Source organism: Myotis nattereri (assembly GCF_964212035.1).
Source record: "Myotis nattereri genome assembly, chromosome: 5".
Lineage (NCBI taxonomy): Eukaryota > Metazoa > Chordata > Mammalia > Chiroptera > Vespertilionidae > Myotis > Myotis nattereri.
In genome coordinates this window covers 91874345-91889843 of record NC_138080.1, presented here as the reverse complement: position 1 = coordinate 91889843, position 15499 = coordinate 91874345, and the positions used below count along the sequence as shown (strand labels likewise).

Genomic DNA, 15499 nt, shown 5'->3' with positions numbered 1-15499 from the left:
CAAAAACTGACTTCTGCTCATGGGCCATGAAGTTTCAATCTCACTATACCTGCGCTCCCACACGTGGTATTTTGTGGAAGAGCCACACTCAAGGGGCCAAAGAGCCGCATGTGGCTCGCGAGCCGCGGTTTGCCGACCACTGGCCTAGAATGAAGTGCCGAGGGAGGTTAGAGCAGGGGCAACAGGTAATGTGTCTTCTTTACCTTTGCACATGCCATTCCCTCTTCCAGGAACACACTTACCTCATCCCTTCCAGCCCCCTCACCTGGTCCTCCTGGAGAGCTTCTGTTTATCACTAAAACTCAGTTCCACTACCACTCTCTGAGAAACCAACCCTACTCCTCAAGACAACTCTAACACTCCCCACAAATCACTGCTATAGCACATACAACATTACATTTTAATTTTCTCTTTAGAGGACAGTCATCCTTACAGGGAATAAGGTCCTCAGGGCAGGGAACATGTCTTCCTTTTGTCTGCATTGCTAGTGCTTAACACCATACCTGGGCTTCGTTAAAAGCTCAGAAATGCTTGCTCAGGGAATAGAAGGCTTTTTAGATTAAAGAGTTTCTTTCTCAAAGTTGGATGCTCATACTAACTACTGCAGAATCCCCCTAGGGCCAGTTCTTGAATATTCTGATTCAGAAAGTCCAGAGTCTGCCTCTGAATCTTGTTTTAAATAAGCTCCCTGGATGAATATCATGGGCACTAAAGTTTGAGGACCTATGAGCTGAAATGTAACCCCACAAGGAAAGAGGTTGTGTCTTCTTCATTGACCATTATATTCCTATCACCTTGCACAGTGCCTGGCACAAAGTAGGCATATAGCATGTATTTGCTGAATGAATGGATGGATACATGAATGAAAAGGTCAGAATTAAGTTGCAGCAGTGCTCCTTAGACTGCTAATAGAAAGCCCAGTTAGTAGTTCATCTGTCCCTTTATTTATACTTAACCATAACGGCACCCAGATAAACTGAATGATCAATAACTACCATCTCTATGGACAATCTTCCCAACACTGCCCTTGTAGGCTTGGAAGAGTACTCAGAGGAGATCCCAAGGTAGTTGGGTTGCTGATTCGATGACTTTATTCCTTAATGATGGCATACTAGGAAAGCAAGAAAGCTTGAATGCAAAGAAGACACAAAACTCTCATTTTGGCCAGTGGTGTTAGCAATCTTCCTCTTCCATCTCTTCTGCATCCCCTACCCTATAACTACCATTCTTCCTTTTTACTCCCTGTTGCTAACACATTTAGTAGGTGTAGCTCTTCTTATATTTCTCCCTTCCCTTCTCCACCCTCTGGTGGAAGGATAATGAATAGCAAAATGTACAAGAAAATATCAAATGACAGCAAAAATTATAAAAATACAAAGATTTGATTATTTTCTGGTGGTAAAACTGGGGCAGTTAATTTAAAGTAACTACCAGTCCAGATTTCAAAAAGCACCTGATATTAAATCTGAATAAGATGTACTTTTTTCCCCATAAATGATTAATTTGATGCATCTTCCTTAAAACCTCTCTCCTCCCTTTGACATTATTTTATTCAATTCCAATTGGGACAGATGTACAGTTTTCACAGACCAATGGACCGCATGAACATAGCCCAGACGGTCCCCAGCCTCATGTGGAAGTTAACAGAGAATCTTCCAGGCAGGTTGGGAATGACAGTGCCACTGTTACTACCCAAACTGCCCAGTACCCTCTCTGATCTTAGAGGTAAAGGGAAGAATTAAAGATCTAAGCATAAGATAGCGTTATTGCTTCTCAGACAACCCCCTCAGTAATGTCCCTCGCTGGATTGTAAGCTACTTGAGAACAAGGGTCTTTTATCATCTCTGGTTTTCTAATGTTCATTACAGATTGAAGAAGCATTGAAAGAATAACCAAATTCACAGGAACCTGTGCACTGGTACATAGCAGGAATCAAGGTCAAGAACCCAGATCCATTCATTCTAGGTTCACTAACCACAATGGATTATATTTCATATTTCAATCTCCCCAATAAATGGCCACCAACCCTATTAGAGATCAAGGCTTAGGTTGTGAAGATAACAGTACAGAAGCACCACCTTTTGCCTCAGAACATTTTCTCCTATTTTTGTCTTCTCTTATCTTGTCCTGTCAGTCAACGTCTTGACACTAGGACAGCAGTTAACATCTCTTTCCAACAAGCTGTGTGGTAGACAGTTCTCAGTAGTATGTGTGCCAGCCGTTTATTCTTCTTGATTCCCTAAACAAGTAATCCTTCTTGAGTAATGGAACCTTTTGAGAGGAAGTATGACAAAAGCTATGGAGTATGACAAAAGCTTTGGAGTTTTTCCTCAGGAAATAAATTAGTATATTCATACGAATGCAAAAGATTATACATAATCACAGGTTGTTTTTAGATGCATTTATCCACACACCCAAATCTATCCAAACACCCTACTGTAAGCCATATCAAAAGAAATGAGAGGTTATCGGACAACCAAATACCGACTCAAGACTCTAGCTTTCCAGGGAGATGGTTTCACAGAACTACAACTCAACAATTAAACTTCAGCTCTTTTTGAAGGGTATCAAATAACACAGTAGACAAGATTTTTCAATCTCAGCATCACTAACATGAAGAATTGCTATTTCATTTATTCAATGGGTCACTCTTCTGCAAAATCAAAGCTGCAATTTGAAGCACTATACAGTTTTCTTCTTAGGTATTTTTATCAGGCCGTTGCCTTACAACACGCAGAAAACTCCCTTTTGCTTCTTGGGTATTCTCAGTCTAATTGATCAGGTTACCATGGGGTTGGCTGGTGTATCTATCACCCAGGAACATGGACTTTAGGGTCACTAGACCACCATTTACTTCCTGGGTGATCTTGGGTACATTATATAACCTGTGGAAACCTTAGTTTCTTCATCTCTAAAAGATAACAGTGCTCTGCAGGGCTCTTGTGAGGATTAAATGAGCTAACACATGAAAAGCAATTAATGCATTGCATAGGCCATAGTAGATGCTCAGTACATGGGAATGAATGTTACTATCATTATCTATAAAATACTTTTAGTTCCTGAAAAAAATGTTCTCAATAAATGGAACCTGGTAAAATTATAATTCTTGGAATTTGTATCTACATTATCCTATAAGTGGTCTTAGGGATAGAAAGAATTCTGTATTCTCACCTTGAGCCTGCAAGCATGTTCAGTTCAAATCATTGAGAGCCCGCCATGAGGAAATGAGGGAAAGAGATGAAGGAAATCTGGTCTGTTTGACTTCTAACATCCACAGCTCAGCAGAAGTCACTGAGCCCACGGTGGCACACAAAACCTATGGTGCCAATTTAAACCAGTTTTGAATCTTAAGTAGTTCTTGCCCATTCAGCTCACACTTCCATCCCATGAGCTTAATATCCTACATGAGCTTAATCCCTGGAGGGAATATGTCTCTACTGATTAATTTTTATGCTTTCATCTGTCATAAAATGGCAATCATGTGACCATACAATTTCCTTTTCAGTCCTAGTTGTCAGAAAAACGCAGGATAGTGTTTGTTGCCCATATTTTATAAGACTTTCAATTCAGATGTCAGAACTTTATTTCCCCCTTCTCCTTCTTGAGGTCACCTCTGTTCTGCGTTATGCTCAAAGTCTGCCCTGCAAAATGTGTCTTAAGCAATCAATCACTTCAAAGCATTTTAGAAATAATCAAGGCACTGATCTTTAAGCAATTATTGGTCATTTCCCAAAATGGAAAACCAGATATACAACTTCTCATATAGCCTTTTTTTTAAAATCAAGCTGCAGGGACATTTTCTCCTTTTAATTTGCAGACAGGAAAAGGCTTAAGCATTTATTTTTTATTTTTTTAAATATATTTTGTTGATGTTAGAGAGGAAAGGAGAGGGGGAGAAAGAAACATCAATGATGAGAGAGAATCATTGACTGGCTGCCTTCTGGCCCCCCACTGGGGATCGAGCCCACAACCCAGGCATGTGCCCTTGGCCAGAATTGAACCTGGGACCCCTCAGTCCGCAGGCCGACGCTCTATCCATTGAGCAAAACCAGCTAGGGCAAGGCTTAAGCATTTTAAACCACATTCTCCAAGTCAGATTCTTTAATTCAATGTCTCTCAGAAGTTTCCTAAGTACGAAAACTCTTTCAGCTAAACCAGAAACCCTTCTGTGAGGTAGAGGAGATGCAGTCAACCCAAGTACCCATCGTGCTGGCATTTAAAGTTAGCTGACAGTGAAAAAGTGAACCCATTCTATGAGGCATTGCAGGATCTAAAATGCCAACTGATGGAATCACTCAAAAGGCCCTAGACATTTTTCTTGGAGGGCTTTCTCTCATGAAGACAAATGACAACTCAAGTCATGTTTGCAACACCATCACCTACCCACAGCCCCTCTTCTCATTGGTCGATCGCAGAAAAAAAAATCTCAGAAATAGAAGCAATTACTTACATCTATAGGTCATCTCAAAGCTGTCACTGATGTTCACAATATCAATCTGGGGGAGGAGCTTCGGGGGCTCTGTGAGTTGCGACAAAGCAAATCTAAAAGCGGCATGTTCCTGCGACTGCTGGTTCGGAAATAATCCCCCTATGAGGAAAGAAAATGCAACATGGTTTCTGAGCTAGAAACAGATTTGATTCCTCCCCAGAAGGACCCCTTTATTCTCCCCCTGCCAAACTCACTAGTTGTAGCCTTTAGTGGTGGGACTGAGAGTTCAATAGAGGTAATTGGACACTGAGGCTTACACTTCTGTAGATGCCTTTCATGGGACAAGGGCCTCTAACACACCAGTCACTCTCCCCAAACATTGGATTATTCACCCCTCAACTCAGCTCAGGTCAGAGAAAACAGGAGAACTCTGACATTTCTCTTCCTCCTCCCTGTGCCAACCACCTAGGTGGCCTTTGCTCTTATATGCACATAAGCCCTTGTTGTGTCTAACTTTGTCCTCTATCGAACCCATTTCTCACCACAGAGCCTTACAGGGGGAGTACTAATAAATGTGGCACAGTGAGTCCTAACTCTGGGGCCCCAGGGGCTTCTCCCGCACTCTACCCATTTGGTTTGACACTTTTGGCCTTGGACCTGCCAAGACCTTCATGTGATTTAACTGGCCTATCACCTTGAAGGTTTATTATTCACCTCCTCTGAAAACTCTTGATTTTATGCAAACAGTGTTTTGGTTCTTTCACACTCGCATCCCAGTTACCTAGGGATGACTTGTTACATAAGGAATTGCCCTGGTGTGCATTGGCATGATAGAACCTTGGCCTTCCAACAGCTGGGGGCTTAGAATATCCAGAGAATATGAATGTTCTATTCTAGTTAAAAAGAACAACAAAGGTGCCTGTTGGAGCTCCAGTTCCACGGAACAAGAGTACATGGCTTGCCTTTGTATTTACTGTGGGCATGTAAACGAATTAAAATACATTCCTGTGAGTGAGCATGAGCTATTTCCAGAGGCTGCACTACAATGAATGTTTACACAGAAGTTTATTGCAGAGCCCAGAGGAATCATAGTCCCGATGCCAGGCACTTCTAACTTCTTATACAGGGGGGACGTGTTTGGTTTCCGAACCAATAAATAGATGGTAAGGCTTTTCATAAAGATCGTACAAGGAAAATCAAGTACTACCTGCTAGCAGTGATATTTTCAGCATTTGCTCTACAATTTAATGTTTCAGCCCTTTATTTGAAAACGGAACGATGGTTGTATCATTTGAACAGCAGGTGGGAGCTAAATATGATTAAAACTCTTCAGAGACACATGGGCAAACATACCATGTACAACCCCCTGCGTTAATCCCATGGCAAAATACACAAATACTCTCTGAGAAAGAAGTTCACATATCTGAAGACAAATATTTCCAATTAGCAAGGTTTGGGCAATACATAAGCACCAACATAAGCAATGCTACACCTAAAAGCAAGTGATTTACACCTGTTCATAGGCTCCATTTTAAAGAGAAAAAACAACAAATTCCTTCTGGATTCTGTTGCTCTCCCCTCACCCCCAAGATGACCACACCCCAAAACACTTCCCAGTTCCCTTCCTCCACCCCTGCAGTGAATGAAAGAGAGGGGGTGGGGGTGGGGAGGCAGGCAGCTACAGGCTGGGCTGCAGGGAAGTGCCTCCTGGGAGGCAGGAAGTTTTGTTTTGTGTGTAAGGCACAAACACAGGTACACAGACACAGTTCAGAGTGGAGCTTAACAGGTGTCAGGAAACAAAGCAAGTTACTCTGTGGCAATTCCAACCGCCCTCGGAGCCAGCCTGCTGGGAGGCCAAAAGTGACTGATACTGCAGCACATGCTGCGTGTCCAACAAAATACCAGCCGCACCACAGCCCCCCACAAACACACACACAAAACACAAGTATCGGTGATGGGAACTTTCCCTAATGGAGCTAGGTCCCTGTCAGGGGAGAGAAAACAGAATCCAAACCAGCCAAGATGCCTCCAAGCAGAGCAGCTTGCTTGATTCCTCCTCACAATCAGCCCTGAGATGCCGGTCACACTGAATCCTGGGCCCTTGTGGACACGCGTTGTAATTGGTGTAACAGTTCCTGTTTGTTTTGCTTTCACCCATTATTATCAGGAGAAGCAGTTAGGTTGGCTGCCCCATAAATACAAGGAGGGTGGGGGTCTCCTTAGAAGCACAACAACCAGGAAGGGGAAACAGGGAACAAAAAGACAAGCAGCCTGTGGCAACCATCTCCAAGTTGAGAGGATGGAGCCCAGGGCTGTGGGAAGCTCGGAGGAGGGGAGAGGAGCGTGTGTAAATGTGTGTATTTGTGTGTAAATGTCTGTGCACAGAAAATCGAAGAGGAGGGAGCCATTGAAGGAGCAGAGAAAAGGCAGGCTAGGAAGTTCCAGGATCCCAGGAGAGGGGACCACCAGCCCGGCATGGCAGATAGCAGAGAGCAGGCAGCTGGAAGAGTCCAGAGCAGGAGGGGAGCCCCCCTGACTTGGAGTGGGTGCTTTTGGCATTATTTCAATGGCTGCAATAAACCCTTCGCTCCTTATTTTAGAGGGTCTCTTTAAAGAGACCTCCTCCAGCTAAGAAATCACTGCCACTCTCAATTAAGTGTCTATGTGGCTACTTAATACATAATCACACACATCAGACACCACAGGTATTTATATAAGTAAATGAAATCAGGCACCATCTACCAAGCAATGGACTTAACTCTTTAAACACCCACCATTTCTTTCCTTGCTAAAGCCTGATTATTTTTATTCCTCCATTTCATATGCTCATGCCTGGAGTGTAAGAGTGTGTGGGGACTGTGTGTGTGTGTGTGTGTGTGTGTGTGTGAGAGTGTGTGTGTGTGTGCGCGCGCGCTTCCCCTCTGCTCCTCATCTGATCAAGAGGAGCCCCCTCCCCATGCTGTGGCCCAAGTCCTTCTCCTATCACAGCAGCACAGCGTTCACTAGCCAAGCACAGTCCTTAGTGGGGGTGGGGAGACATAGACACCCCCCACCTCAGAAAAAACCTGGCCAGACCCCAGAAAGTCCCTCCCCAGGCTGCCCCTCTCACTCACCGATCTGGATATTGTTGGGGAAATTGGCACCTACTACCGCGCCTAGGAAACCGGTGCAGAAGAAGGCAAAAATGTGCTGCATATTCCTTTTTGCATTGGCGAAAAAGAAGCCCAGGTCCAATCATAGATTTGGTGTTTCCCCCCTTCCCTGTATTCCTCTCTCTGTTCTGCCTGTTCTTTTCCTCCTGCAGTTCCTTCCTTCCTCGCTTCCTTCCTTCCTTCCTTCCTTCCGCGAGGTGTGTGTTTCCCTTGGAATCCGAGCACTTAAACTGCAGCGTTAACACCAACTGACAGCCAGATTAACTGAGCACGGAAAAGAGAAACCGTCCTCATGCTAGCTGGAGCGCTTGCTCCCCTCTCCTCCCCTCTCCTCTCCTCCTCTCCTCTCCTCTCCTCTCCTCGCACAGCCTGCCTCTCTCTCCCTCCCTTGCTCTCGCTCCCTCGCTCTCCCCCTCACACTCACACAGGCAGCAAGCTGTGTGCTCATACCCACCAGCCAGCTCAGAGTTCCACAGCTGCCCTCTCTCCCTGTCACTCCCTGCCTCCCTTCCTCACCTCATCCTCCTTCCAGGGTGCCAGGCGGATGGGTGGGAGGGTGGGTGAGGGAGTGTGATACAAGGAGCTGGGTCCTGAAAGGGACAAAGCCACTGGCCCCTTCACCCGCCCCCTTGCCTTCCTCAGCTTTCTGCCCCCTCCCCCAACCCCCAGCCTGGCAGATGCTCCTGGGAATGTGGGTTCAGCTGTAAGTCAGTAGGTGGCAGGGGGTCCCCGCAATAGTCCTCCATCCACAGGCTGCTTGATCTAGGTCACTTTTTCTGGGAGCGCTCGGGCTGTGCTGGATATATCTCCTGCACTTCACTGGCCCAATTATTCCTACAACTAATTCCTGAGGGGAAGACCCTAGAAATCCCCCCTAGGAGCTTTAGAGGAGAAAAAAACGCTTTCCCTCCCTAATGGGAGGAGTGACAGTAAGACAAACCTGAGGGTCTGGGATGATTGGCAGGTGCCTTTGCTTGGACATTGTGCAGTCCCTGTGTGCCTTTACGGTGGAATTGGTGGTCTCTAAACCATAGGCATTGAAAATGGGCCCCCTTCCCCGCTTCCCCTGCATTCCACAGGAGACTATGGCATCAGAATGTGTGGGTGTACATGACGGCAAAGGATACTTGCCCAGAGCAATTACATGAGTCATTTTGCAGGGATTGGAGTGAGAGGAGTCAGACTTTTTACAGTTAGTTACCTCTGGATGCTGGCCATTCTCCTGTAAACTGGAGCTCCATAGAACCTCCTGGACAGGGGCTTTCGCTGAAATAACTAACCTGTGGGGGGAACAACTGTGGTCAGGGACAAAGTGTGGGTTCCAGAGTGGCTGTCACTACCAGTCACCACACTTTACAGTTTCCGAAGCAACTTCACAGTGTTATCCTGCTCTCTCCTCACACCTGTGACATGGCCACAGCCCCGGTTTTACAGATGAAAAAAAGTGAGGCTCCAGGGATTCAATCATAAAGACATGGACCTACTAAGATGGAGTCTGGATGCTCAGGACCAACACATATATGGTCTAACCTATGAATTTGAATATTCTGGGCATTCCCAATGGGCCCACTCACTGCCCGGTCAGAATCCCACCTGACAAATGATAGTCTTGAAAAGGAAAGATCACCTTTTCTCTGTTAGAAAGAGGGAGAACAGACCCAATTTTGCTTTGTCACTTGACCATCCAAAACTCCCCACTTCCCTCACCAACCGTGCACACTCTCCCACACTTGCAGGACAGCTAGGAGGGCTGGGATGTGCAAGAAGTATCTCACCGTGTTCGATGGACCCCCTAAAGTAGGAGCAACTTAGACATCAGATGCTTTGTAATTTCCCATGCACTCTCACATTTATTAATTAGCTCAAGTGATTTTTAGAGCTAATGTTTATTTATTTACCATGTGCCAGGTTCCATGCCAAGCAATGTGTTTGCATCATGTACTTGTGCAATGACACTTGTGGTAGGTCATCTAATCCCCATTTTATAGTTCAAGAAAATGAAGCCTAAAATTCACCCGATATTCCATTACAAACAAGGAAGAGATTGGGGATTTGAACACAGGAAACTCTGCAATCAGGCCCAAGGTCTTAACCCTTAGGTTCTAATGCAGACAGCACTCGGCAGGAAGATTCTAAAGGTATGTGAACCTCAGCTTGGGAAGGTGAGGGAAAAGATCAGGAAAGATTCCCTCTAAAGTCCCTGCTGACATTAAATGTCTGTGATGCAGTGATTCTGGCTTAAAATATAATTTCTCCGTTTGCATTTTTTTTTTTTGTCTCTTACTATTTTGAATGGTACCTGGGGAATCTTTTAAGATCTCTGAGCTTTATGCCTGGTAATAATAATAATTAGGCTGTCACTGGAAGCTTCACACTTCTCTGTCACCTTTCAGAGGAAGATCTCAAAGCCCTTTACAAGAATTAATTAGCAAAACCTCAACACCCACCTGGAAGAGGCAAGACTTGTTTTGCTTACTTTGGAGGAGAGGGGCTTAAAGGAGTCAAAACCATGCATTTTCTTCAATCATTATAAATCATGCAGTCAGATAGGTTTTCCTAAAATATAGCTCTTCGTTATTGCTTTGTTCAAATACGGACAATGACTCCCCTTGGCCTATTAAATATATAGAGTTGTTCAATCCTATATAATAAAAGGGTAATATGCAAATTGACCAAACAGCGGAACGGCCAGTCGCTATGATGTGTACTGACCACCAGGGGGCAGACACTCAACACAGGAGCTGCCCCCTGGTGGTCAGTGCACTCCCACACTCCCACAGGGGGAGCACTGCTCAGCCAGAAATCAGGCTGATGGCTGGCGAGCACATCAATGGTGGTGGGAGCCTCTCCTGCCTCTGCAGCAGCGCTAAGGGGAGCGGGCTTAAGCCATCTGTCAGATATCTTCCAAGGGCTCCCGGACTGCGAAAGGGTGCAGGCCGGGATGAGGGACCCCTCCTCTCCCCCCCACCTCTAGTGCACGAATGTCATGCACCTGGCCTCTAGTGATTAAATAAACATGGAGGTTATACATTTCAAGTCTGGGCATCTAGGTCTAAGTACATTTAGGTTCAACTGTTTGCCTTCAGAATTCTCTTCAAATATTGGTGGAGAACATATTCTGTATCCAACAGGGTGCCAGGTGCTGGGGGATATGGAAAGGAATCAGATGCACAGTCCACCTCAAGGCAAGTGAATGTGGTAGAAGAGAAAGACAGATGAACCCAGTCATCCAAAGCAGACCATGGCACGTGCTCTAATAGAGATGTAAACACAACACAGGGGAGTAAAGAAGGAAGTGACCGAACATCTGTCTGTGGGGAGCCAGCAGGGCTTTCAAAGAGCTGAGCTGTGAAGGAGGAAACTACAGGCAGAAAGTGAGGGCCGAGCCCAGCAGTGTTGCCAAGCGATTGAGCATTGACCCATGAACCAGGAGGTCACAGTTCAATTCCTGGTCAGGGCACACACCCCCACCTCCCCCCTGTTACAGGATTGATCCCCAGTGGGGAGCTTATAGGAGGCAGCAGATCAATGATTCTCTCTCGTCATTGATGTTTCTATCTCTCTCTCCCTTTCCCTTCCTCACTGTGAAATTAATAAAAACATATATTAAAAAAAGAAAGAAAGGGCTGAGAACAGAGATGCAAACCCAGGGAAGAGCACCTGCAAGTGCTGGAGGCCAGAGAAGATGCCTCATGTGGTGCAGACGCTCATACAGGACAGGGTGGGAAACATAAAACCCAGACGAGGTCAGGGTCAGGATTTGAATGGAAGCCACTGAATTCCTGGCAGACAATGGAGAGCCATGGGGTAGTTTTTTAGTATGATAGTTCTATACCAGGGATATGTGTGAGGAAGAAGACACTGACCTCAGCTTCAGAGGTTAAGACTACATACCATTCACACCCTGGACAATCTATTCTGATGTCATCCTTCATTAGTTCACCATGTCAAACTCCTTATAGCTTCCAACCCTGTTTGCCATCCCCAGTATCCATCTTGGAAGGTTTGACTGTTCATAGTCTGTTGTGACTGATGGCAACCAAACTGTACACACACATGGCATGTTGTGATTTACACAGCATTTGTACATCCATTATTCACTTCATCCTCCCAACAACCCCACAAGGGCAGGAATTGGAACCTAACTTACACATTAACCAGTTAACTGCCACAATATTTTGAATTTAATTAAAAAGTTCTGCCGCTTGCATCTATAGACGGTTATGGTGTACAAATGGTTAAGTAAGAACTCAAATGGTAGATGAATGGTTCTCGACTGGCAGTGAACTTCTCTCCCAGGGGATATTACGCCATGTCTACAGGCATTTTTGGTTGTCACACTTGGGAAGGTGCTACTGGCATTTAGTGGGTAGAAGCCACATGTGTTCCTTAAAGTCAAAAAAAATGAGTACTGTGAGGTACTCCAGGCAGTGGGCAGGCCGGAGGAAAAGTCCTCCTGTGCTCAGAGACGGTGTGGCACCCACTCCTAAGATGAATTATGACCTGTCCCAGCCCTTTTTTCTTTTTTTGCATACTTTAAGTTCCATTATCATGTAGCCAAAATAGCCTAAGACTTATTTATTTGGCTTTGGATTTACACCACAAATCAAGAAGAATGGTGCCGGGCAGGGATTACGAATTCAAATGCCTTTTTGGGCCAAGCAGGACATGAATGAAGTGAGTCACACAGGGGAGAGGCCAGGGAGGGAAGATAGAGCTAGAGGGCAGACACCCTGTCTGAAGGTGGTTGTAGAAGCTCAATAGCAGCTGATAGCAGCCCCTGTATGGCCATATCTTCTGATTTATTTTTCAAAAGAAAGTAGAAATATGGATGTTTAAAATTTATTTCCATTATGTGTACCTTCATTGCAAGAACCCAACAAAAAATAAAAAAAGAAGGGAGTGTCTCTGGGCTGGATCTGGCCCACAGGCCATGTAGTGCCAGTTCTGGTTCCGTGAAAAAGGCCAGAGACAGGGTCCAACCACCACCCTCCTCCCCATATCAACTTGGGGGATAGGTCCATTTTGTTTCTGGGCCTCTGTTTCTTATCTATAAAATGACGAGAATAGACTAGGTGATTGCGGCACACTGTTCTGGCTCTAACACTTGGTGGGTCCACGGATAGCACTGACCAGGCAAGGAAGGAAAAGGATAGGGATCAAGTCTGGGAGCCCCATGCTCTCGCCTCCTGTTACCTGCGGCAGTGGCTTTCCCAGGTTCCCTCCCCTCCCTGGGCTCACACCTCCAGCTTTAAATCGTTGGGAGTGTACCAAGGTCTGTATTGGCTTGAACATTGTAGGCTTTTCATGCGAAACAATTCAAGGGGGAGGGGAAGCTGTCAAATTTATGATCTGAGTACAGATCTCTGACAGCTAACAAATTGGCAAAAAACGCAATCAGAGAGTGGGTGCCTCTGTGGTTTTAGAAAGTCCCCATTTTAAAAGATGTAGAAAAAATAATAAGGATAATATTTTTCGTGGTTTTAGCCCAATACCTACAGAAGTCTCCCCAAATACTCTGCAGACTGTGTGTGGTGAGAACACCATCCCAAAGAATGTAACTGCCCACCCTGGACGTCTGCCAGGTTTAGCAGCATTTTCTCTCCTTTTTTTTTTTTTTTTCATTCTTTCAGCCTCCCTCTCCCCCTGCTCCCTTCTCACACAAATGACAGCATTTTCATAAGCCCTCAGCATTACTAGATAATTAGGGAGCAGTGCAAGTTCTGGAAAACACCCTGGGGCAGGATCAATGCCTGAAAAAAAAAGGTCTATTCCAGGGAAACTCCTACGCAGCACCATTGTTTCTGATAGAAATTGGAGGCTCTGACTGTTCCTCCAAACCAGTGGACCCCTCAGCAAGGTTGCCCAGGCCATGCTCAGGTGGATGCTGGCCAGACTCCAAGTGCCATCCTCACTGGACTCATTATTATGAATGAGCCTCTTAACCCCTTCGTCTCAGTGTCTTGTCTATAAAATGATGGGAACGAGGATTCATGAGATGTGCTCCCTGAGGGCTGGCAAAGCTCCAAGCACACAGTCAGGACTCCACTGGCTCTTACAGTACAGAGATGTGAAATGTCATTATTATTATTATTTAAAATAATCTCCAATAGACCTTTCATTGTTTTTGCCTTTTAATGCCTATTTTGTTTTTTTAGAATTTAAGTATAGTTGGTATACACCATTATATTAGTTACTAGAGGCCCGGTGCACAAAAATTTGTGCACTCGGGGGAAGGGGGTCCCTCAGCCTGGCCTGTGCCATTTTGCAGTCTGGGACACCTCAGGAGATGACCACCTGCTGGCTTAGGCCCGCTCCCCGGGGGATTGGGCCTAAGATGGCAATCAGGCATCCCTCTGGCAGCCCGGCAGCCCTTGGGGGATGTCCACTTGCCAGCGGGGAGCAGGCCTAAACTGCAGTCGGATATCCTTAGCGCTGCTGAGGAGGCAGGAGAGGCTCCCACCACCGCTCTACTGGCAGCCATCAGCCTGGCTTGTGGCTGAGCAGAGCTCCTCCCATGTGGGAGCGCCCTGACCACCAGGGGGCAGCTCCTGTATTGAGCATCTGCCCCCTGGTGGTCAGTGTGTGTCATAGTGACCAGTCATTCCAAGTCCTTCTGCTGTTAGGGTCAGTTTGCATATTACCCTGTTACTATATAGGATAGAGGCCTGGTGCATGGGTGTGGGCTGGCTGGTTTGCCCTGAAGGGTGTCCCGGATCAGGGTGGGGGTCCTGCTTGGGTGCCTGACCAGCCTGAATGAGGGGATGATGGCTGTTTGCAGCTGGTCACACCCCCTTCAGGTTGGGGGTCCCCACTGGGGTGCCTGGCCAGTCTGTGTGAGGGGCTGAGGGCCGTTTTCAGGCTGGCGGGTGACTGAAGCTCCCAACCTCTCCTTTTTTTCTTTTTTCTTTTATTCTGGGATTTATTTACCTTCTATGGCTGTCACTGGAGCTGAGAGCTGGCTTTAGCTCTGAGGCTCGGCTCCAGCTCTGAGGCCTTCGCTGCTGAAAGCAGGTATCTGGGTTTTGTTTAGCTTCTATAATTGAAACACTGTTGCAACTCCAGCTCTGAGGCCCAGCTGGCTGAAAGCTGGTTTCTGGGGATTGTTTAGTTTCTATAATTGCAACATCGTTGCTAAGAGTGCAGCTCAGAGCTGGGCGGCGGCAGACGGGGAACCTTGGCTTCCTCTGTCACTGGAGCAAGCAAGCCTCCTGTTCGCTTCAGCTGCCTGGCTGCCGGCCGCCATCTTGGTTGACATTTAATTTGCATATCGCTCTGATTAGCCAATGGGAAATGTGTCGGAGGTATGGTTAATTACCATGTTTGTCTATTACTAGATAGGATAGTAGTTTCAGGTGTACAATATAGTGGTCCAACATTTTTGTACCTTGCAATGTGATCATCTCACCAATTTTGGAAATCATCTGTCACTGTACAAACTTATTATGATATTTTTGACTATATTCCCTTTTATCTTTTCCACCCATCCTCCCCACCCCTCCCATCTGGAAACCATCTCTTTGGTTTCTGTTTCTGAGCCCGTTTTTGTTATTATTGTTGTTGTTGTTTAGATTCCTCATATAAGTGAAACCAGATGGTATTTGTCTTTCTCTTGTCTGACTTGTTTCGCTTAGCATTGTTCTTCCCTAGTGGTTGGAGTCCAGGTTCAGCCTAGCATCAGGGGCCTTCTGTGTGGTTGCTATCTACTTCTGAAATCTTGTTCCATAGCTCAGTTTACCAATCTGTGGAATCTATGTCAGCTCCCCACACCCTATTCCATCAGAGATATATGAACTTCTGATTCTACTGTCCTCCAACCTGCTCATCTCCTCATTTCTCCCACCTCCCTAAATGACCTACGTTCACCTAGTTGTCAGGATGCAAATTACAGCCATAATCCAACCACTTTCCACCATCT

At 45.8% G+C, this 15499-nt stretch overlaps 1 protein-coding gene across 4 annotated transcripts in view; it reads right to left on the bottom strand.

The window, feature by feature from the left end:
* Positions 1–8100, bottom strand: part of GRIA1 (glutamate ionotropic receptor AMPA type subunit 1) — a 274292-nt gene extending 266192 nt beyond the window's left edge. For all 4 annotated transcript variants that reach the window (XR_013996097.1, XM_081093140.1, XM_081093141.1 and 1 more), the window contains exons 1-2: positions 7543–8100; positions 4451–4588 (exon numbers count right to left, since the gene is read on the bottom strand). Coding sequence is in view for 3 of the 4 variants with exons in the window: in XM_081093140.1 (XP_080949266.1) it covers positions 4451–4588; positions 7543–7624 (220 nt within the window). In the remaining variant the exon portion in view is untranslated. The remainder of the gene's footprint in view (positions 1–4450; positions 4589–7542) is intronic.
* Positions 8101–15499: the final 7399 nt, after the last annotated feature.